General features: G+C 38.6%; 1 protein-coding gene across 2 annotated transcripts in view; it reads right to left on the reverse strand.

The window, feature by feature from the left end:
• Positions 1-1,440: 1,440 nt before the first annotated feature.
• Positions 1,441-22,905, reverse strand: part of LOC134215169 (uncharacterized) — a 147,283-nt gene continuing 125,818 nt past the window's right edge. The window contains exons 1-4 of one of the 2 annotated variants that reach the window (XR_009980054.1): positions 3,564-3,662; positions 3,409-3,507; positions 3,146-3,348; positions 1,441-1,558 (exon numbers count right to left, since the gene is read on the reverse strand). Coding sequence is in view for 1 of the 2 variants with exons in the window: in XM_062694411.1 (XP_062550395.1) it covers positions 1,541-1,558; positions 3,146-3,348; positions 3,413-3,507; positions 3,564-3,628 (381 nt within the window). In the remaining variant the exon portion in view is untranslated. Of the gene's footprint in view, positions 1,559-3,145; positions 3,349-3,408; positions 3,508-3,563; positions 3,663-22,905 lie in introns of those variants that run through there. The other variant, XM_062694411.1, reaches the window with a different exon arrangement.

Here is a 22,905-nt window from a genome sequence, read left to right on the forward strand (position 1 = left end):
TATTGAATAAAAAATTACCATCCAGACGAACGCAGCTGGAGCTAGCGGTATCACCGAAGAGATTGTAATCGTACGTCTCTACAGCAGACCGTGATAAACCCCAGCCATACAATCTCCACTTCCGTATAGCAAGTAGCTACTAAGTAACAAGTAACCAATAACCTGTCCACTGTCCTTTACTGGACTACCAAAGTTCCGATAGTTAGCGACAATGTAGCAATCCAAACACAAACCAAGCCATTGTGAGTTTTCCGGGTGCAAGGATGCTAATGATCATTCAGTAATTTGCATTCGATCATTTAGTAGTTTGTCAATAACACATTCCAGAAGCTGAATTTCAAAATATTTTGTATGGTGGACTTCTAGTGCGAAGGTTTTTCTACGGCAGCCTAATAAAATATCAATAAAAAAATATGAATTAGCAATAAAAAAAGTCAAAACAGCCAATAAAAGAAGCGGAGGTGTGCCAATAAAAAAATGGCAAATCGCACTAAAAATGAAGAAAATAGCAATAAAAAAGTGCAAAAGTGCTTTTATTAACTCTTTATTAACCGGTGAAACTGATGAAAAAGACAACAGTAAACCGCATAAATGCAATCAAAAATAAATATTTTCACATCAAATAAAGCCATTTTAGCACTAAACAAAACACAAGTAGCAATAAAATTTGCCATATTTTCCACTAGAAATAAAATAATTAGCAATATAATAATAATTAGTAGCAATAAAAATAACTGAAAGTGTGCTTTGTTTCGAGCGTATTTTATTGTCATTTGAGCTGAAAACTCTGTGATTTTGTAAAACAAATCCAACTAAATACACCAAAATAGCAATAAAAAATTCAAATGTTCTAAGGAAAATTATGAAAAATTGTTATAGCAAATGAAAATTTATCATTTAAAAAGATGTTATGTGTCAAGACACCAACCTTGTATGATTCGTAACACCAATTTCTTCATAACTTTTGAACGTAATAGCCAGTCGTTAACAAATTCAAAAGTGATGAACTAGCCCTTTCCCTGATCAAGGATTACTTTCACGGACAGACAGGCATTTGTTCTAATCGTCGAGCTGAGTCAATTGGGGTCTCGGAGCCTTCTATAAAAATTTCAAATTTTGAGTGAAATGATAGTCTTTCTGTACAAGCCCAGATTAAATAGCATTAACTTACACGCTTTTTGAAAATAAATAAATAAATCAAAATCATCTGGAAGATCTATATCGATAATTTTTCAAATATTATCGTTGAATGCTACGTTACACTAAGGATTCAATAGTGTAACGTAGCATTCAACGATAATATTTGAAAAATTATCGATATAGATCTTCTGATAATAATAGCACTAGATCCAGCTATAAATTACTTACATTAAAAAAAAAGAATCGGATATGTTAAAGACAATGTGACACGAATGCAAAAATGAATGAAAAGCAATTTTATTTTCAGAAGAGTTAAATACTTCATTTTATTTGTTTATCAGTATGTCTGAAAGATTAGTTACAGAAATCTGGTGCCGGTACTTGCATCCGAATGTAATATTTACCAGACGTCGTTTTCCTGTTTATATAGAAAAAATAAATGATCGATTATGGATAAATTTTACACAGTATTAGAATATTTCTGAAAAATAAATAAATGTAAATATGAAAAAAAAAATGCAAATTAGCAGGATTTGGGTAAAACTTTCATATTTTTTATTTGTTTTATATATGGTTACTGCTTCGTAATTCATATCATAGCTGCCATGTATATCAAAAACAAAGCAATTAAAAGGAATATGCTTTGTTTCTTGTTTTTTAGGTGTGATCACCCATGTATGCAAGAAGAAGCGGCGAGATGGAAATGGGAGCGGTTTCCATATAATTGTCTTGTAGTATGATCAATTAGATTAGATTTGTAGTGTGAATTTTGATAACAAGTTCAGTCTTTCACAATAATAATTCAAATTAAATAGTAACGTATGTATATGGGAGTGCAAATATAGATGATCAACAACCAAAAAGATCTAATTTGCTCTTACTCAGTGAATCAGAATTTGTTGGATCATAGTTTGGAAATATGTACTTACATTATAGTCATTGCTTAAGCTCTCGTCCTCAACCAGTCAGGTAACTGACCTTAGCTAAACTAAAACCATTGTGGCAACTCTGTGTGCGGCAGGAGAACTATGCTATTAGCGCGCTGAGAGTTGTTAGACCACTGATATAGTCGCTGATTTGTGAAAGACGAGTCACTGAGTGATTATTACAGCGAGCGTGACTATGATTGCAGCATTAAGAACCTCACAATTCCAACAAAAACCGATATACTACTATTTTTCAATAAGCCACTAATGAGTAAACTGAGAGGATATTACGAAAAACAAATTACTACCTGAAAGACATAGTATTTTAAATAAAAAAACTACCAATGAACCATATCAGTTTATTCCTTATTGTCTTATCGAATTAAATCCATCTGATATCTAAATGTACTAAAAGTTGAGCTACCATATTTTGAAGTTTAAAAATCTCTCAATTTTTGGTACATTTTATATATTTTTCTAAGATAACTACTACAACAACATATCATCCATGTTCCTTGTATCATTCATACATTTGCACCGCCATGTACTTGCTTTACTACTGTCTATAATGGCATATAAGTCACATATAAATAGAAAACTCAGCAGAGAAGGGACTGACATGCTATCATAGGCAGACTATTTCTATTCGACGGTTTCCCTAGGAAAATTGGAAATGTATGGATAATCATTAAAAATACAGACGATTACACTTTATCTACGTTTAAGATTAAGAAAATTATTTTGAGCTTTTTAGTGGAATGTCTTCACTTGTCATAAGACGAGTTTGTACAATCCCATTGAATTCCACCACTTAATTGTATCTTGACAGATACGTATTTCGACCTCAACAGTCAGGCCGTCTCGAGACACTGAAGACGGCCTTACTGCTGAGTTAGAAATACGTATCTGTCAAGATACAATTAAGTGGTGGAATTTCAATGGGATTGTACAAACTCGTCTTTTGACAAGTACGTTTAAGAATTAAATCGGCATTTTTTTTCCAATAAGCATTATTCAATACTGTATTATTTTGATAACTTTTTTCTTGCCGGTTAACTCCTTATTGTTCTAGTACTTACGGACTTTGTTCCGAATCGCAGCTCATAGCCTAACCGGCCTGACCGCACTCGCCGTACTGATGAGCTTCTATTGAAGAAATTCCTTGGCACATCTCTGAATATGCTATTATTTTGTTGGAGTTTCGTCAATCCGAAAACAACGGTAATGGGCAGGCCCCGCACCCCATCACCGGGGATGTGTTGGTCCGGCGGTAAAAAACATCCTGTACAACGTAAAACAAAATTATAATCGAAATTAATATCAGATATTTGATCCTACCTACCTACTTGGGAAACCTCGCTGGTTGGCCATATCCTTGCTGGTAGTTTCGGACAGTTTTGTTGGTTCGCTATCTGGACGGACGGACGCACTCGGACGTGACCTTGATGTAAATTGAAGGTTAGTAGGTATAATTATTTCATCACTATTCTGAATTACCTGCTAAGATGGTATTCCTTACTTTTGTCGTATCCGAGCATACGACAATTCGGGTGTCCTTCCATTATCTGTCCGCCTGCAGCCCAGTAAAACCGTAAATGGCAGCTCAACTAATATGGCAGCTCAACTAAGCATGAAAATTGTGCGTGGCGTGCGAGAGTATACAAGTAGTGTATCCATAAATGTGTACGTGTCAACGAACGTAAATCATATTTGACATCTGTGTATGTCATCATTATGTCATGATGATTAGAGATGGGCGCTTTCCCAATATTTAACAACCAGAGTAACATTTGTAAAGTTCTATCATTAAAACAGATTATTTATCCGGTACTTATTCAAAAGGACGTATGTGATGTGTATGGGAAAAGTGATCCAAATGTATGGGGAAACGCAACCGTTTCAGTTTTTTGCTTCTAGGTGGCGCTGTAGTCGACGGATTCCTGTTGTGGACAAAATGTAGAACCTTTTTTATATAAGGAAGCGACTGGTGAAGACCGGATGTAAATCCCTTTGAAATTGGCCAAGTTATAAGCATCCAAAGTCGAGGGTTTCGAGCGTGTCCCCCAGGGGTGTTTAAAATGAGAGCAACGTACCACCGACCATTGCGGCGGCGATGCAGGCGTATTCGGTGCCGTGCGAAATTAAATGCATGATTATCACGCAATCTCGCGAATTTTTATCCGATTGGTAAATACTTTCCGTACTCTGTACAGTAGTATAGCTAGAGAGGGAAGGGGTGAATAAGGGGGGCAAGGGGTTTTTTTTTTAGTAGAAAAACACATCCGGGATATTGTTCGATGTTTAGTCTCGCAATTTTCTGGCGTCGTTTTATCTTCGAGCTAACACGCTAAAAAAATTTACTCAAAATTGACATAAATTGAAGAACTCAAAATTTGGCCAAGTTTGGTTTATGCTATAGTTTAGAGCTCAATTTTCGAAGCGTGAATGTAAATACACGAAATAAATTAAGTACTTCTTCCATTTATTTTGTTAGCCTCAAATAAAAATATACAGCCATCCATTTCCAACATTATTGATATGATCCCTCAAAATTACCTTTTATTTGGTAGGATCGTTCCTTATAGAACAATATTGGACCCATTTTATTATTTCCCCTATATGGTGACCAATGTCAATATAGGGTATTCAGAAAAATCGATCATTTCAGGAATTTGAATTTTTCATAAAATTGCAACTTCCAAATCATTAGGGGGACTGTACCGGTTTTGGCCATGTTCCTAATTTGGCCAATTTTGCGAATAACTCAAAAAATAAAGCAATTCATAAGGGTTTTATTAGTTCCAACAAGAGATAAATCCCTCACGATTCAACGCTGCTTTTAACAGATCGATTATTTTGGAAAAATGTGTATTTTTCAGGGTTGGCCAAAATAGGCACTAAGTTGGCCAAAAACGGTGCACTTCCCCTAGGCCTATTTGTTGTATTAACAAATCAAATAAAAGCTCTTTATTTCTACAGGTATACCTCGATATAACGTAACTAATTTTTCTCTCTTCAAATCGTTGTATCTCCAAAACAACTGGTCCTGCAAGAAAAATGTACTTCTTGCTTTTGTGAAGTGATATTTGATCTTGGAATACATAAAATGGATTCAAAATCTAAGGAAGAATTAAGCATGGAATTTGTTGTCCCAATTGAAAGTTTTAAAGGTGTAAAGTTGCCTTCAAACGGTGATGTGCTTGGTCGGATGCGTTTTATAATGAAAAATCAACACTAACCAACCATAAAACCAGCTGCTAAAACTATAGTAACTGAACTTCAATTTTTTTGGGAGAAATATAGAATTCCTCTAATGCAACACTACAATTCTGTTGTTAAGCTCCTAAAATCATTTAACAAAATGCGAGCAATTATCAAAAAAATCTTCTCACGCGGGAGATAAACAGAAAGAGCAAGAGTCTAGTTTCATTAATAATTTGGAATTTGGAGATTTGGATTTGGATATTTTGTTTGACATTGCTCGACGAAATGCATTAAATTTGATTAAAAACGATAAGGATAAACAGTTCCTTATTCTGCAAAGGGAAGTTGGAAGGCCTCTTGATCGATTTTTTTCTCTTTATTAACGTGTTTTGACGTAAACTACGTCTAAAGAGAAGGCTTGGATAGAGGGCGAAATGATAATTGGAGGTTGAGCTCAAATGACAATAAAATACGCTCGAAACAAAGCACACTTTCAGTTATTTTTATTGCTACTAATTATTATTATATTGCTAATTATTTTATTTCTAGTGGAAAATATGGAAAGTTTTATTGCTTCTTGTGTTTTGTTTAGTGCTAAAATGGCTTTATTTGATGTGAAAATATTTATTTTTGATTGCATTTATGCGGTTTACTGTTGTCTTTTTCATCAGTTTCACCGGTTAATAAAGAGTTAATAAAAGCACTTTTGCACTTTTTTATTGCTATTTTCTTCATTTTTAGTGCGATTTGCCATTTTTTATTGGCACACCACTGCTTCTTTTATTGGCTGTTTTGACTTTTTTTTTGCTATATCTTTAATTAAAAGTGCACGTATATATTTTAGTCTTTTTCTACAACTTTGCCTAATGGTTCGTTTTTAGAATTCAACTAATAACGGAGTTAGCGCGCTAGTTGCTAATCATTCTCGACGCGCGCAGTTGAATCTGCCGGATCGCTGTCTAGTGTATGGCAATCAAGTAAGTTCAAATCGTGAAATGTCTGCAAATTAAATAATTGATTGGTATGTGTCTCATCTCTCGAATTAGAATCGAATTGAACTTAAAAGTTACAGTAAAAAATAAAATAAAAAACTACCCGGTCATAAAAATTGCACATGCTTTCAACTAATGACCATGGGCATTATGGCCGTACAATTCGTAGTTCCTACTCCGTGATTGACCAGAACTTGCGAAATTGCACAGAGAATTAAATGGTTATCTACCCATTCTCAATTTACACACTTCGGAAGCTCAAATATTTTTAGTCAATAACGACGCTGGCGACGCCCTTACGGTCATAAAGGGAAGGAAGGATTTTTAGTTAAACTCTCGTTACTACCAGAGGCCGAGAATGGAGAAGGGTCGTTTGGCCGAAACCAATTCGGCCGATATCCATTTGGCCGAATGCCACTAGGCCGTAATTTGGCCGAAAGGGTTGTTTGGCCGAAAGGGTCGTTTGGCTGAAAGTCATTTGGCCGAAAGAGTCATCAGGCCGAATTGGACATTTGGCTGAATAAGACAATTGGCCGAATAGGTCATTTGAAAAGTAAGAAATTAGGAGTAAGAAGAGAGACATCTCAATTCTCGTTCCTCATTTCTCACTTCTCACTGTAAAATGAGGAGCTCGAAGTGAGAGGTGAGAAGTCTCCTTTGCAAAACAATACTCACTACGCGCTTCTCACTTTTCACAGTGAGAAGTGAGACTTCTCATATCTCACTCCTCATTTCTCACTTCTCACTGTAGAAAGAATGTTAATGACGTGATCGTGATGTTATGACGTGATCGTGTTAACGGAAACCTGACTCGATAGTCGCTCACTCTCTAATCAAGTATTCGATTCTGGTTACGAGGTACACCGCTGCGATCGTTGTTCACGAAACAGCAGAAAGTCTTCCGGCGGTGGTGTTTTAATCGCAGTAAGATGTGGTTTGAAGTCTAGTCGAAAGTCGAAAGTCGTGAATGGGAAAGCTTGGAGCAGATCTGGGTGACCATCGTCCTGCAAGATCGCCTCCTTCATATTTGCGCTGTTTACATTCTTCCTGACAGAACTAGAGATCTGGTTTACATCGATACTCATTGCCACTCTGTTTCATCTATAGTGGAAAATATGGCCTCAAGCGACGAAGTTATTGTTTTAGGAGATTTCAATTTACACGGTGTTTCATGGAAACCATCTCACAATGGGTTTCTTTATCCCGACGGCGAACATTTCACATTCCATTCCGGGGCATTGAAGGTAATCGACAGCTACTGCGCGGCGACGCTAGTTCAAGTTAATCACGACGTAAACGAAAATCTACGCAGTTTGGACCTATGTTTTGCGAGTGCCAGAGACGTCGCTCCATGCATCTACATGACCCCTGCTCCTTTGGTCAAACTCGTCCCGCATCATCCACCTTTAGTTTTCTCTATTCCGGAGAACTTGGAAAACGACTTTGACGATTTTCCTGTTCCCGTAGCGTACGACTACCGGAAAGCCGACCACGACTAAGGACATTTGCTGTCTTTTTTCGTTGAAGTTCTCTGATGAAAACGTCGAGCAGCTGTCCGACGCCGAAGTTCGGTCAATTCGGCCGAATTTGGCCAAGCACTGAGCAATATCGACATCGACGCCGAAATGATCTCGACTGCAGCTTCACGACTCAAGCTTTCATTTAACCCCGGCCCCGATGGTGTCCCCTCTGCATTCCTGAAGAAACACATTTCTAGTTTGCTAACACCTCTGCTTGCTCTGTTTAGGCTATCTATCTCCAATGGCCACTTTCCTTCATGCTGGAAGACTGCTAACATGTTTCCTGTTCACAAAAAGGGAAATAGACGAGACGTGGATAACTATAGAGGAATAACGTCTCTGAGCTCCATTTCAAAGCTGTTCGAACTTGTAATCATGGAACCTCTGCTTTCTCACTGCAAACATTATTTGTCCGAAAACCAACATGGGCTTACGATCGGCCGCTCCACCATTTCTAACTTGTTGTGCCTCACTTCATATATTACGGAATGCATGAATGACAGGGCGCAAACGGACGTAATATATACCGACTTATCCGCCACCTTCGACAAGCTGAACCACTCTATCGCTATAGCAAAATTCCAAAAGCTTGGAATATGTGTTTTTTTTTAGAATGGCTCCGTACATACATGACTGGACGCCGGCAACGGTTCCGACAGAATCGAGTCGGTGCAACGCCGATTCCTACGTTTCGCACTACGTAAACTTGCATGGAGGGATCCACAACGTCAACATGTCAGTTGATACATTTGGAACCGTTCGACACCGTAGGGAGACAACTCGAGCTCTTCTAATTGCTGACATCTTGCAAGGCCGAATTGACTGTAGCTCTATTCTGGATCAAATTAGCATCAACTTCCGTCCCAAGGCACTACGAATCGGCGCAATGCTAAGATTGCCTTTCAGCCGAACTAACTACAGCATGCATGGTGCTATCAGCGGATTGAAGAGAAACTTCAATCGTGTCTCAGTCTTGTTCGACTTTAACATTCCCCGACAGACGCAGCGCCGCCGTTTCTACCAGTTCTTTTCAGCACAGTAGACTACGTGAAGACTGATATGTTTTTGTAAATTGTTTTAAATGTATAACTTTTAGTTTTGTTTTATATTAGCCCAAATAGTTTTTTTTATCACACCATCATTGGGACAAATTAGTCTGTTGATGTAGCAACAATAAATCAATAAATCAATAAAGAGGAGCGCGTAGCGAGTAATGAGACGTCTCACTACTCACTTCGCGCTTCTATTTTTTACAGTGGGAAGTGAAAAATGAGGAATGAATGATGAGATGTCTCTCTTCTTACTCCTAATTTCTCACTTTTCAAATGACCTATTCGGCCAAATGTCTCACTACTCACTTCGCGCTTCTCACTTTTAACAGCGAGAAGTGATAAATGAGGAGTGACACGTCTCACTTCTCATTTATCACTTCTCACTGTGGAAAGTGAGTAGTGCGAAGTTGGTAGTGAAACGTTTCAGTGAGAAGAGAAAAATGAAGAGTGAGGTGTGAAACATCTGTCTTCTCATTCCTAATTTCTCACTTTTCAAATGACCTATTCGGCCAAATGACCTTTTCGGCCAAACGACCTTTTTGGCCAAATGACCCTTTCGGCCAAATGACCTTTCAGCCTAATGGCCCTTTCGGCCAAACGACGCTTTTGGCCAAATGACTCTTTCGGCCAAATGACCCTTTCGGCCAAATGACTTTTGGCCAGATGGGTTTTGGCCTTTTGGATTGTTCGGCCTAGTGGAATTCGGCCAAATGGCTTTCGCCGAGAACACCTCTGCATCTCCACGATTGTCTTGGGATATGGAATTGTGTTGCTCTTGAAGGATATTTCATTCGTATTCACTTTGGTATGCGATGCGATCTATGGGATGGGATATAAATACGCACATTAAAAATACTCTATTCACGTTTCTACCTATCAAACCGGCGTGTAACCTAAAATACGACCATACGCGCACTAGTTAATAATTGCATGGCCGCACAAAGCAGAACAAATTATTCCGAATGATCGCGTGGTCGTTCTGCTCACTTCTCGAAATGAAAACCCACGCACTACTTAATTCATTTACCAGCCGCTCAAAGCTGAACATATTATTTCGGATGATCGTACAATTGTTCTGCGTACTTCTTGCATATGTTTTGAAATGGACTAATTGATATGAAATTTGTGAAAAAGAATCCACGTGTCTTGGAGGGGCTCAAACCCTCAACTTCCTACTCTTTAGATAGGCGGGATAACCCCTACACAACAAGACAACTTAAATGTCACGTTTGCGGAAACGCCTAAGGTCCGGGACCAGATTCTTCCTAGCTTCAACTAATTCTAAATACATTTGGTGGATCTGACCTGTTTTCTGATGAATCGACTCTCGAACACTTTTCTCGGTACGAAGTTGCTTCAGATTGCGGTAACTTCAAACGTCTGATTTCTTGAGCCAATCCCCAGATGGCACTCTGTCGGCCGTGTTAGAGTGGACCGTTGTCACCGCCAATCTTTACTCACACGTGGATTGGTTTATCTCCTGAGAGGCCCACCAACGTATGGTAGAGTCACGTGGTTGGTATGTGGTTTCCAAACTCCAACCAAAAACCCACTGTAACGCGGTTTTAACCTGCGCAACGTGTTCTAATTAGTTTTTCGTTATTGAGAACTTAGTTAAAAATTTGTTCTACCTTTTTTTTGCAACAAGTTGCGTTCGACGAGCATTCTTGAAACGAGCATAACAAATTAGTGGATAATGAAACTGTTCACCTAACAGTGTTGTTTAAGACTTTTCATATACGGAATTAACCTTTCATATCGCACAAGAAATGCACTAACACCGCTAGGTGGAATAATTAGAGTTTTGATGTAGAACTACGTCTGTATTTTCTATATTAGGGTACACTTTACGAGGGAGATCAAAGCTCAACGGTTCTCACCTGTCTCACATACTCACAAATATAAATGTGGAGATCCCACAAATTCTGTTTACCATTTCTAGCAATTTTGAATTACTTGTTAAAATATTTTCTACAAACTTGTCAGACCACTTTCTATGCACCTCTTATGGTTTTTTCCAATCTTCAATAAAGTGATTATACCCAGATACAGATACTGAGTCGCGCGATCCCAAATACAAAAGCTTTTTCGTCTTGCGCTTTCCCCCATTTAGATCCGTCTCCTCATTGTCTCATCTAGGAAGAAAATTCGAGCGGTGTTGAACTTAATCTGTAGATTAAAAAACACTTTAATAAAGTAAAAAAAGAAGGAAATTCGATAAGGTTTAGTGGAGCATTTTTTTAGTTTGTGTTTTATAAATTCGTGATCTTTTAACTTCATATTCAAAGGGCACTATGCTAGATGTACCAGTCGTGGCTATGGCACCAGTTATCGCACTAGTGCTTTATATGCTCAATGGCCAATCAAATCAGGGGTCGTTCAACAATGATGTCACATGTTTTAGAGGGGGAGGGGGTCTAAGATTTTGTGACACTGCATATACTAGGTATACAAAAAAGCGAGACAGAGGGGGGAGGGGGGTCTGGAAATCTCAAAAAGTAGTGGACGTCATATTTGAATCGTCCCTCATCGCAAAACAAGTTAATATCGATAAAGCGTATTCATATGATACGATAACACCTTTGATCTCCTCCAAAACAAGCAAAGCATAATTGTAAAAATTAATTTTGCTCAATTTTTGACGTCCTTTGCACCAGTTGTCGCACTAGTGGTCCCAATTTGAACGATCCCATATGAAAACAATGGGATTTACTAAATAAGGAACCAAAATTAACAATAGTGCCTACATTGTTAATTAAGGTTTAAAGGTGTAAAATAACCTACCCACATCCAATAAAATCGTTTCCTATATTTGATCAAAATTTGATTGAAATCGATCATGGGATTCAGGAGTTACATTGAGTTGATCGATAACTAAACAAAACACCTCCCCCTACACCCTCCCTCTTTTCCAAAGAGTATCCCTAACCACTCTTTCATCATCTCGCACAAAATAATTAGTTAACAGGATTCTTCATTGAATGCATCCTGCCGCGAGCAAATCAGTTAGTGTTAAGTGCCCGAAAATGAGTTAGTTTCTGCACGGGGTTTGTAGAAAATGTATTTTGGTCATAACTTTTGATCCCATAGTGCGATCAGGCCGATTTTCAGTAGGTCAAGCGTAACTTATTGCGAGCAAATCTGATGACTGTGATGAGTATAAGTGCCAAAAAAAGTTATTTTTGTTGTATGCATTTGAAATTGTTGTTTTGACTAAAACTTTTGATCCTATAATCCAATCCAACAATATTTCAATAGGCAACAATGGAATAAGATTCCCCGTTGAATACAATTTTTTGTGAGCAAATCAATCAAGGCTAAGTATCTCATAAACAGACGAGACTTTTTCAAGCGTTTTCGGCGTGAAAACATCTATTTTGCCATAACATCCCACACTGCGATCCGGCCAATTTTCAATAGGAAACAATAGGACAGGTCCTTTGTTGAACTTGATGTTCCATTAAAAAACACGTTAATAACGTAATAAAAAAAAATGGGATAGGATTCCCCGGAAATTCGTTATCTCCCTTACCTATTTCTAAATCTTTGACCAATTATCGATAATTAATAATTGAAATAAGAATGTTCCTTAACGGAATTAAATTAGTATGGTGTCAATATTTTCCATTTCTACAAACATCACCCATTTTCCACAGATTCACGTATGGATGAAACAAAGTGTGTATTACATTCCGCTACTGTTGAGTACATAATCCATCAAAATCATCCACATAATCAGCTCCTAATGCTAATGTTACACTCCATTTTGTCCCAATCCGCAGCCTGCCAACGACGTCGTCAACGTTGTTTTTCGGCACCTAATTCCCGACCCCACTCATCCACCCAATACTGCGTCGAACTGTTTGTATTTTCTCCGGATTTGAAATCCTTTTCAACATCCTCTTCCTTCACCCTGTCAAAGGATTTATAATTAAAAGGCGTGTAATGGAAAATATCCTCCTGTTTTGCACCATCATCTCCGGCACCCAGCATTCAGCCATCATCAAGAGTGGCAGCAATTGTAGCGGTCTTATCATGATCATCGTCATCAGCATCGCCCAAAGCACATTTTCGGAACATACTTTAGGTACGTGTCGTCACTGACTGGGGTTCCCGAAACTGACGGTTTGCTGGTGTCGACATGACAAAAACGAGGAAGTGAATTTAGTCGTTGTCATAGTCGTTCAATTTGGTATTAACATTTTTAGCATAACCCGCCGACACACCTCCGGGCGATGGGTTTACAACGAGACGGGTTGGTCCTTTTCCGGGGAAGCTCTTTTTGTGTGTAGTCACAGTGTGGGAATGTCTCTAAAGTGTTGTGTGAGAGACAGTGCTTTTGTCCAGATTATGTCGAGCGTAACCCCGATGACAAAGCTGGTGCCGAGGTTTTCACACAAGGCACCGGCGTTGCGGTGCAGATATTCAGATGAATGGTGGTCAGGGGATGTAGCAGTTTTTCTTCAATTTTCGTATCACGGTTGGAAATGGTGTAAAAAGGTTCCGCTCCTTGTGTTGATGCTAAGTTTATTTCAACATATTTTAATATCTGAATGTTAATCTCAACGTTTGATGCCGAATATGTGTTAAATGTGTCATAACTGATTCCCGATTTTCGTTTTGAAAAGATCTATCCATTTCTATTCGATTGAGCTAAAAACTCAGTTTTTATTCAACGATCGTAAAAATAGGCCAAATGACGGTGAGAATGGATTACTGTTTCAACACCATAGAATATCTGTATTATGGAACTAATGTATCTTCGGACAAGAAAACTAAAATATAGGAGACCTTTTTGAACGATGTAGTTATCGGACCTACAGGACTAGAGTCTACAGGACTACAGGACTAGGGCCCTCCTTAGCCGTGCGGTAAGACGCGCGGCTACAAAGCAAGACCATGCTGAGGGTGGCTGGGTTCGATTCCCGGTGCCGGTCTAGACAATTTTCGGATTGAAAATTGTCTCGACTTCCTTGGGCATACAAGTACCATCGTGTTAGCCTCATGATATACGAATGCAGAAATGGTACCTTGGCTTAGAAACCTCGCCGTTAATAACTGTGGAAGTGCTAATTGAACACTAAGCTGCGAGGCGGCAATGTCCCAGTGGGGGATGTAATGCCAGTGAAGAAGAAGAAGAAGGACTAGAGTCTGTTCATAAGAGCGATCATCCCCAGACCCATTGTATTGTCACCTCAGTTGACGGTATTTTCCCAATATTATTAAATGAGCTTGACTGAGCGTTCACATTCGTAAACGATATAAGTCTCTTGAAAATCCATTAGAACCTTTGAAATGTGGTTGGATTCCTAAAATTCCAAAGAAATTCAATAAGAGCCTAAATCAATTTTCAACAACAAGAATTGAATATTTCCAAAGAAATTTCAAATCTACCATAAATGAAAATGGAATGGAAATAACTAAAAGGTATACAATGTCAATATAAGAACTAAAATAAAAAAAAAACTTTTTCATTGATACACGTTTTTTATCAGACTCAGCCTCTTTATGAATTGCGATGAAGTCGGGCATTGCTTAGATAAAAAAATCTGTATCTGAGCATTTTTTTTCCAAACAGCAGAAATGCATATGCGAATAAATGTGAATGTGCGTTTATTCTATTCTCTCCAATTCTTCAAATTTTCTTCACTTTTTTGCTGGCCATATCCTTATTTTCTTCGCTCCTTAATTCTTCCCGTTCTTTCATTCTCACCAGTTTCTGAATTTTCTACAGTTTCTTCGTTATTTTCATTCTTGTCAGGCTTTCCCTGCTCTTCCTTATCTTCATTTAATTCGATTTCCACATTGTCTTGATTGTCTAGTTTTCCTCAGTATTATCATTTTCTTAATGCTCCTTATTCTTTTTACTCCCGCAATTATTGTTATTATTATTATTATCGTCTTTATCACCGAGACTTTTGACCCTTGGCCGGCTCATCTCGTGACATTATTGTCATTAATCTCATGGTCGCAATTTTCTTTATTCTTACCATTCACTGTATGCTTTCTATAATCGTTATTCTGCTGAATCTTTTTATTCCCTACAATATGTTAATTATCTTTTTATGCTTTCAAAGATATTCATAGTTTATCGTTCAGTCGTCCAGTCGCTTTATTTATGTTTGAGTGTAATTTGGATTGAATGCTGACAAATTATCACCCGATGATACTGTGCTAATAAATTCGACAAATCGACGTTTGAATCTTTGTTTACTAATTCATAGCTTACCTACGAAATATCCTCTGGATCAAATGCCGTTTTAACATCAGAAGACAGAAGCAACAATCACTGTTATAATATTTCTTCCAGCATAGTTATTGGTGACAAACAACATCGATGAAGAGGAATCGATCAATGTATTTACACTCGTATGGTTTCGCCTGGCGAATAAAATCGAAAAAAAATGTTTTAAAACACCTTGTTTTGTTTCATGCAATTGAAGTAAGCCTAAATATTGATTCCAGTTTTAAAATATCTCGACCTCTTTTTTGAACGCCAATAAGGTAAATTTATCGCACTTGTTTGGTTACTACCAAATGTGCGCTATTTGGCATTTATCTCAAAAATTCTCAAATTGCCGAACGCGTGAGAACGAAAGCCTTCCTATAAACATCCATATTGCACAAGAAACGCACCATCACTTCCAGAGCGAATAGTCTTGGGTTTTCTTGCATAGATTATTAAAAAGTTGTGTGTGGGTGAAAAGTTCTATCAACGACAGCCATTCACCATTTTCTCACTAGAAAGGAGTGGAAAATCTAATCGTAAATGCTCGAACTAGTTTAAGCCACGAGAAAAGGGTATACAAATGAAATGTCGAACCCTTTTCCCTCCAGTGCAGTGGCGTGTTAGGGCACTTTTAAGGAAAATGAAAACATCTACGTTGTGAAAATCCTCATCTGAAGATGTTCATAGTACAAAAAGTTGTTTGATGATGATTCAAAATTATCTAAAACACAATTTAAAATCATCAAATAAAAATCTATTCCTTCGATCGTTCACTGCCCGGCGGTGAAGAAATTCACATTTCCCACCTCACTACATGCTTTATGAAGGTTTGCTCGGTCGTTCTTCGTTGTCGCCGTCTTTGTTGTGTATAGTAGTGTGGCAGCACAACAGTCGAAACGATGACCCTTTTCGCTTCCGGTTAAATGGGATATCGAACTATCCGACCGTGGACGCAGCGATAAGGACTTTCCTTCTCGGGACTCTCTAGTGCCTACCTACTTTCATCCATCATCAGATAAGGTAGGCATTGGGAGTTTCGCTCTGCGTAGGCGGCAGACGATGACTATTATGGTGATGGTGGAAAATGGATCGGAAAGCATGGTGAAAAATATTTTTATTATTATTGCGACACCTCGTAGCGTGTCCTAATGTAATTTTGTTGAGTCTCTTCCATCATCAGGGCGTTGACCTATTTACGAGTCCCGGTACGGTTTCCTAATTCCAGTTATCGTCTGAGAAAGGGTTGTTCTTTTGGAAGGGCTGTTTGCTATCAAGATCGGAAGAGGTAAGTTATGAAAAGGTGAAATTTAATTTAGTCCAAAATAAATATGTATTCAGGCGTTTCTACACGGTTGAGATGCTCAACATGGAAAAGAAATGAGGGAGTTCTCAAAATAGAATCACCAGAAGACATGAGCTTTGGGCAGTTAACTCAAAAAGGCGAAAAGGGAAAATGAATAGGAGCAATCACATTATGTAACTAGGTTGGATATTCAAATTCAAATTTGTTGTCTTTTTCTGAATTTTCGACAATTTAACCAACGTTAATCTTTAAAGAATATGTCAATGCAAGAACGGCTTTTAAGAGTCGGGTACAGTTTTATGGGACGACGCAAATTTTATTCAATCAAGAGAGATAATGGTTTTTCTGAATAGTTTTAAATTTTGGACTACATTCAGCTGTGAGGGAAATTGGCTCGATTAGTTGTGTCTTCACTTTCTGTAACGTGTTTGAAATTTGTATGGAAAACGTAAAAATTTGCATTTTAGCTCCTTATTATTATTTATTCAAACTAAGGCCGGGGTAGATTTAGTAGTACATAAAAATCGTTTCCATTCAGCTCGGTCCATGAGTTACCGCCAATCCAAAACACGTCGACCCGACACACGATCAAGTCAACGATATCACCGAGCCACACGGAGACCAAACATCAACAATCGATAATTATCATTATCGAATCAAAATAAGGAGTCAAAAGAAAACACTTTTCACCATCTATAAATATCAGCAGCCATCGGAATGCGAACAGTCAGTTTGTGATTAGCTTAGGATTAGGACAGTAGGATTAATAAGTGAATAAAGTTATTTTTTAAAAATAGATTTAGGATAGTAATTCGTTTAACTCATGCCTGCATGCAGGGATGAAAATGGTTGACATTTATTTTTGCTATTCATTCTGCCATGCAGTCAAAGAAAAACAAAACCACAGCAGCCATGGAAAGCAGTGTCTGCACATGCTTTTACTATTATCTTCTCAACAAATAATGTTTTTGTATAATAATTTATATAATAATTTGTATAATAATCCTAGCTCAAGACCACCGAAGATGAATTCACACACAAATCAAACACATTTCAATTTCTACTCAGAACCAGGGGCTCACAATTCCATTCTCAAGTAACAGTGATATTTATAACTTATTTTGATGGAATTTTGTTCTTAATCGCCATTTTTTCAAATGGTGTAACAAGATTCTATCATAATATGATTTAAAAAATTCTTAACACCAAATTACCCGAAAGTAGTAAATTAAACTGGATGTAGCAAAGCAGAGTGTAAAATAATCGAAAATTTTTAGTGAAGTCCATTTTTCTTCACTTGTCATTTCACTTCCGACACATTCATAGTCGCCTCTGGACAGTCAATATTCAGTTGAATATTAGTCATTGAATATTTATGCATATTTTACAAATTGATAAATTATCTGAAATCTGAACACGTTTCAAATGAGTAAAGTGATTTATCACACAGGACTGAATCCGATTTTCATCCGCGAGGCACTTTCAACGGTAAACATCAACATAAACAATGCTAATTAAGTTTTTTTCTGCACATAGTGAACACACTCAGTGACAGTAGAATGAATGAGTTCGTGGAGTAGTCATCTGACTATGTCATTCTATGTTTTGAATATTCATGCGATGTTTGTCAAAATTCGGACCGAAGTTGCTTCATGAAGATGAATATTTTAAGCTATGTAGCAAAGTCGCCAGCGAGGATGCCATAATACTTTGAATTACCCCTCTTGACAATTGAGGTGTGCACCCTTTTATATTTTTTAAATATATTTTTTTTTTCAGCAATCTGTGGTGTGTTAAAATTTCTGAGTAAACATTAATCTGTCATAATTATGCCTGAAATGCAAAGATGTCTCTGATTTTCTAATTATTTCTTTAAAACAAACTTATGATTTATACATTTTTAGTTGCCAATAAAATATAAGCTGGAGAAAGCATTTGAATAAGATTTCCTCGGTTTCCGGACATCATTTTTTGTAACTCGACAAACCCTGCTTTATGTAACACCCCGACAATGCATTTCTTCAGCGTTTATTTGTGATATGGGGGAACTATTTCATGATTCCATACCATCTACTCCAATCAATAACATTCGAAAACAAAGAATTGGAGCGCAAATAGTTTTGTTTTTCATATTTGTGTGCAGTGTAGAGCGTTAATGAATAAAGCTTCCAATGAATGATTAAATTTGTTATGATTAAATCATTTAACTCTATGATTAAAGATTATGATTAATGATTTATTCATTTTTGACAATGATTAATGATTATGATTAACGATTAAATTAATTTAAAAAATGATTAACGATTATGATTGATGAATAAAACGTTTGAAGTATAATTAACGATTACCGATCGTGATTAAATGTTGATACAATATGTGTATGATTAATGATTAACTATCGATATGATTAATGATTAATGATTATGAATAATCAAATTGAATGATTTGCATAGTGATCAATAATCAAGTAACCTTTCTACCAAACTATGATATTAAAGGCATAAAAATTGTATGATTATGATTAAAGAATCTATATACATGAAAATGAATTTCTGTCTGTCTGAACCTTATAGACTCGGAAACTACTGAACCGATCGGCGCGAAAATTTGTATGAAGAGCTTTTAGGGGCCGGGGAAGGTTTATAAGATGGTTCAAGACCTCTCCCTGCTTTGAAAAGGGGGACTCCCGTACAAATGAAACACAAATTTCTTCATAACTCGAGATCTAATCAGAGAATAAATATTTATTTGGTGAGACGAAATTCGTCGGGTCTGCTAGTAATGAATAAAAGCGATGTATGCAATGATTAAAATTGATGATTAACCTTTGCATCCCCAACCTCTTTTGTGCATCAAAATTTTGATGATGTTTTTGCTCTAATTCATTCAACTTTTGACCGATTTGTTTGAAATTTTCAGACATGAACCAGAAATTATCATAGATTCAGAGGATCGATCGATTGGACATGTTGGTCCACCAGTTACGGATTTATACCGAATCCCAGTGGGGTCTGTCGGGTGGCCATTTAGGACATTTTTGACTTTTATGTTTGTTATTCGTACCAATATCGTCTTTTTATACCCGTATCATGAAGACAACTTATTTGCGATGCTTCTGAACAAATTTGGATGCATGATGGCCACATTGGAACCGGTTCCGGGGCTCTAACTGGGGACATATACCAGAATACTTCGAAATGTATCATAAGGCATATCAATCATCGGTATTTTTTGGCGAAAGAAATTTTGAAACTAATTTTAGATTTCTACTATCAATTTTGATCCTTTTGATCCAGTTGATCCAAACATCCCGGAACACCTGGAACCAATTCCGGGGACCCTGTGGAAGACTTATATCCGGTTTTTGAAAAAAACATAGCATGCGACATATCAAACTTCATGATTCATCATGAAAGTTCGTTAGTTGAAGTTCGTTACCAAAGCTGTTAGTTGTACGCACATTTCGACTTTTCGAAATCAGATCAAGAAAAAAACAATCATAGAAATGTCTCTAATATAATTTTGAACCTTATTGTTCATGTTTCAAGCACCCGGAACCGGTTCCGGGATAGATCTGTGCGCCGATTGCAATTTAATTGGCGGCGGCGTGATGGACAATTTTGAGTAAGCGGTGGCGGCGTGCCGACGTCCTACCATTGGTGATCGGAGGAAGCGGTGCGGAATTTACTGCATCATTTCGTTCGGAAGTTCCTTCAAGAATTCCACCCGAAGTTCTTTTAGGAAGTTCTTTCAGAAATTCCTCCGAAAGTTCTTTCAGACATTCCTCCGAAAGTTCTTTTATGAATTTCTCCGGAAGTTCCTTCAAAATTTCTCCTGAAGCTCCTTCAGGAATTCCTCCGGAAGATCCTTCAGCAATTGCTCCAGACATTCCTCCAGCAATTCCTCTGCAAGTTCCTTCAGCAATGCCAACAGAAGTTCTTTCAGCAACTCTTCCGGAAGTTCCTCCAGGAATTCTTTGGAAAGTTCCTTTGGCGATTCCTCTGGAAGATCCTTCAGGAATTCTTCCGGAAGTTCCTTCAAGATTATCTCCAGAAGTTTTTTCAAGAATACCTCCGGACATTCCTTCAGGAATACCTCCGGAATATCCTTCAGAACTTCCTTCAGAAATTTCTCTAGAAGGTAATTTAGGAATTCCTCTAGAAGTTCCTAGAAGGAATTAGAAGTTCCCTCAGGAATTCCTCTGGAAGTTCCTTCAAAAACACCTACGAAAGCTCCTTCAGAAATTTCTTCTGACGTTACTTCAGACATTTCTCTGAAAGTTCCTTCAGAAAATCATCCGAAAGTTCATTCATCAAATCCTCCGGAAGCTCCTTAAGCATTTTTTACGGAAATTTCTAAAGCATTTACTCCGGTAGTTCCTCCGGAAGTTACTTCAGGGATTCCTGAAGAAACTTGAGGAGCAATTTCTTGAAGGAACTTCCAAAGGAAATCCTGAAGGAACTGCCAGAAGAACTCCTGAAGGAACTTCTGGAGAAATTCTGGTAAGAACCTCGGGAAAAGTTCTTGAAGGATCTCCCGAAGAAATTGCCGAAGGAACTTCAGGAGGAATTGCTCGTGGATTTTCCGGAGGAATTCCTGGAGGAACTTTTGGAGGTATTCCTGAAAGAACTTCCGAAGGTATTTCTGAAAGAACTTCTGGAAGTTCCTCCAGGAATCCATCCGGTAGTTCCTCCAGGAATCCATCCGGAAGTTCCTGCAGGAATCCATCCGGAAGTTCCTGCAGGAATCCATCCGGAAGTTCCTGCAGGAATCCATCCGGAAGTTCCTGCAGGAATTCATCCGGAAGTTCCTCCAGGAATCCATCCGGAAGTTCCTCCAGGAATCCATCCGGAAGTTCCTCCAGGAATCCATCCGGAAGTTCCTCCAGGAATCCATCCGGAAGTTCCTCCAGGAATCCATCCGGAAGTTTCTCCAGGAATCCATCCGGAAGTTCCTCCAGGAATCCATCCGGAAGTTCCTCCAGGAATCCATCCGGAAGTTCCTCCAGGAATCCATCCGGAAGTTCCTCTAGGAATTCCTCCGGAAGTTCCTCCAGGAATTCCTCCGGAAGTTTCTCCAGGAATTCCTCCGGAAAATCCTCCAGGAATTCCTCCGGAAGTTCCTCCAGGAATTCCTCCGGAAGTTCCTCCAGGAATTCCTCCGGAAGTTCCTCCAGGAATTCCTCCGGAAGTTTCTCCAGGAATTCCTCCGGAAGTTTCTCCAGGAATTCCTCCGGAAGTTCCTCCAGGAATTCCTCCAGGAATTCCTCCGGAAGTTCCTCCAGGAATTCCTCCGGAAGTTCCTCCAGGAATTCCTCCGGAAGTTCCTCCAGGAATTCCTCCGGAAGTTCCTCCAGGAATTCCTCCGGAAGTTCCTCCAGGAATTCCTCCGGAAGTTCCTCCAGGAATTCCTCCGGAAGTTCCTCCAGGAATTCCTCCGGAAGTTCCTCCAGGAATTCCTCCCGAAGTTCCTCCAGGAATTCCTCCGGAAGTTCCTCCAGGAATTCCTCCGGAAGTTCCTCAAGGAATCCATCCGGAAGTTCCTCCAGGAATCCATCCGGAAGTTCCTCCAGGAATCCATCCGGAAGTTCCTCCAGGAATCCATCCGGAAGTTCCTCCAGGAATCCATCCGGAAGTTCCTCCAGGAATCCATCCGGAAGTTCCTCCAGGAATCCATCCGGAAGTTCCTCCAGGAATCCATCCGGAAGTTCCTCCAGGAATCCATCCGGAAGTTCCTCCAGGAATCCATCCGGAAGTTCCTCCAGGAATCCATCCGGAAGTTCCTCCAGGAATCCATCCGGAAGTTCCTCCAGGAATCCATCCGGAAGTTCCTCCAGGAATCCATCCGGAAGTTCCTCCAGGAATCCATCCGGAAGTTCCTCCAGGAATCCATCCGGAAGTTCCTCCAGGAATTCCTCCGGAAGTTTTTTTTCGGAAGATCCTTCCGAAATTCAGGAATTCTCCAGGAAGTTCTTTAAGGAATACCTCCAGAAGTTCTTTCAGGAATTCATCCGGAAAATACCCAAGCAATTCCTCCTGAAGTTCCTTCAGCAATTTCTTCGGAAGTTCCTTCAAGAATTTTTCCGAAGGTTCTTTCCAGAATTTCATCGGAGAGTTCCTTCAAGAAATTGCTCCTGAAGTTTCTTCAGCAATCCCTGAAATTTCTGAAGTAACGTCCGGGAGAAATTCTTGAAGGAACTTCCAGAGGAATTCCTGAGGGAACTTCCGGAGGAATTACGAAATTTGCTTCTAGAGGAATTTCTGAAGGAACTTTCATTAGAATTTCCGATAGAACATCCGGAGGAATACCTGAAGGAACTTCCGGAAGAATTCCTGAAGGAAATTCTGAAAGCATTCCTGAAAGACCGTCTGGAGGTATTCTTGAACTTCCGGAGATATCTTTGAATGAACTTCCGGGGGAATTTTTGAAGGAACTCTCCGAAGAATTGCTGCCAGAACTTCCGGGTAAGTAGCTGAAGGAACTGCTGGTGGAATTTTCGGATGAATTCCTGGAGGAACTTTCGGTGGATATTAGATGGA

The sequence above is a fragment of the Armigeres subalbatus genome, chromosome 2 (assembly GCF_024139115.2).
Source record: "Armigeres subalbatus isolate Guangzhou_Male chromosome 2, GZ_Asu_2, whole genome shotgun sequence".
In the NCBI taxonomy this organism is placed as follows: domain Eukaryota; kingdom Metazoa; phylum Arthropoda; class Insecta; order Diptera; family Culicidae; genus Armigeres; species Armigeres subalbatus.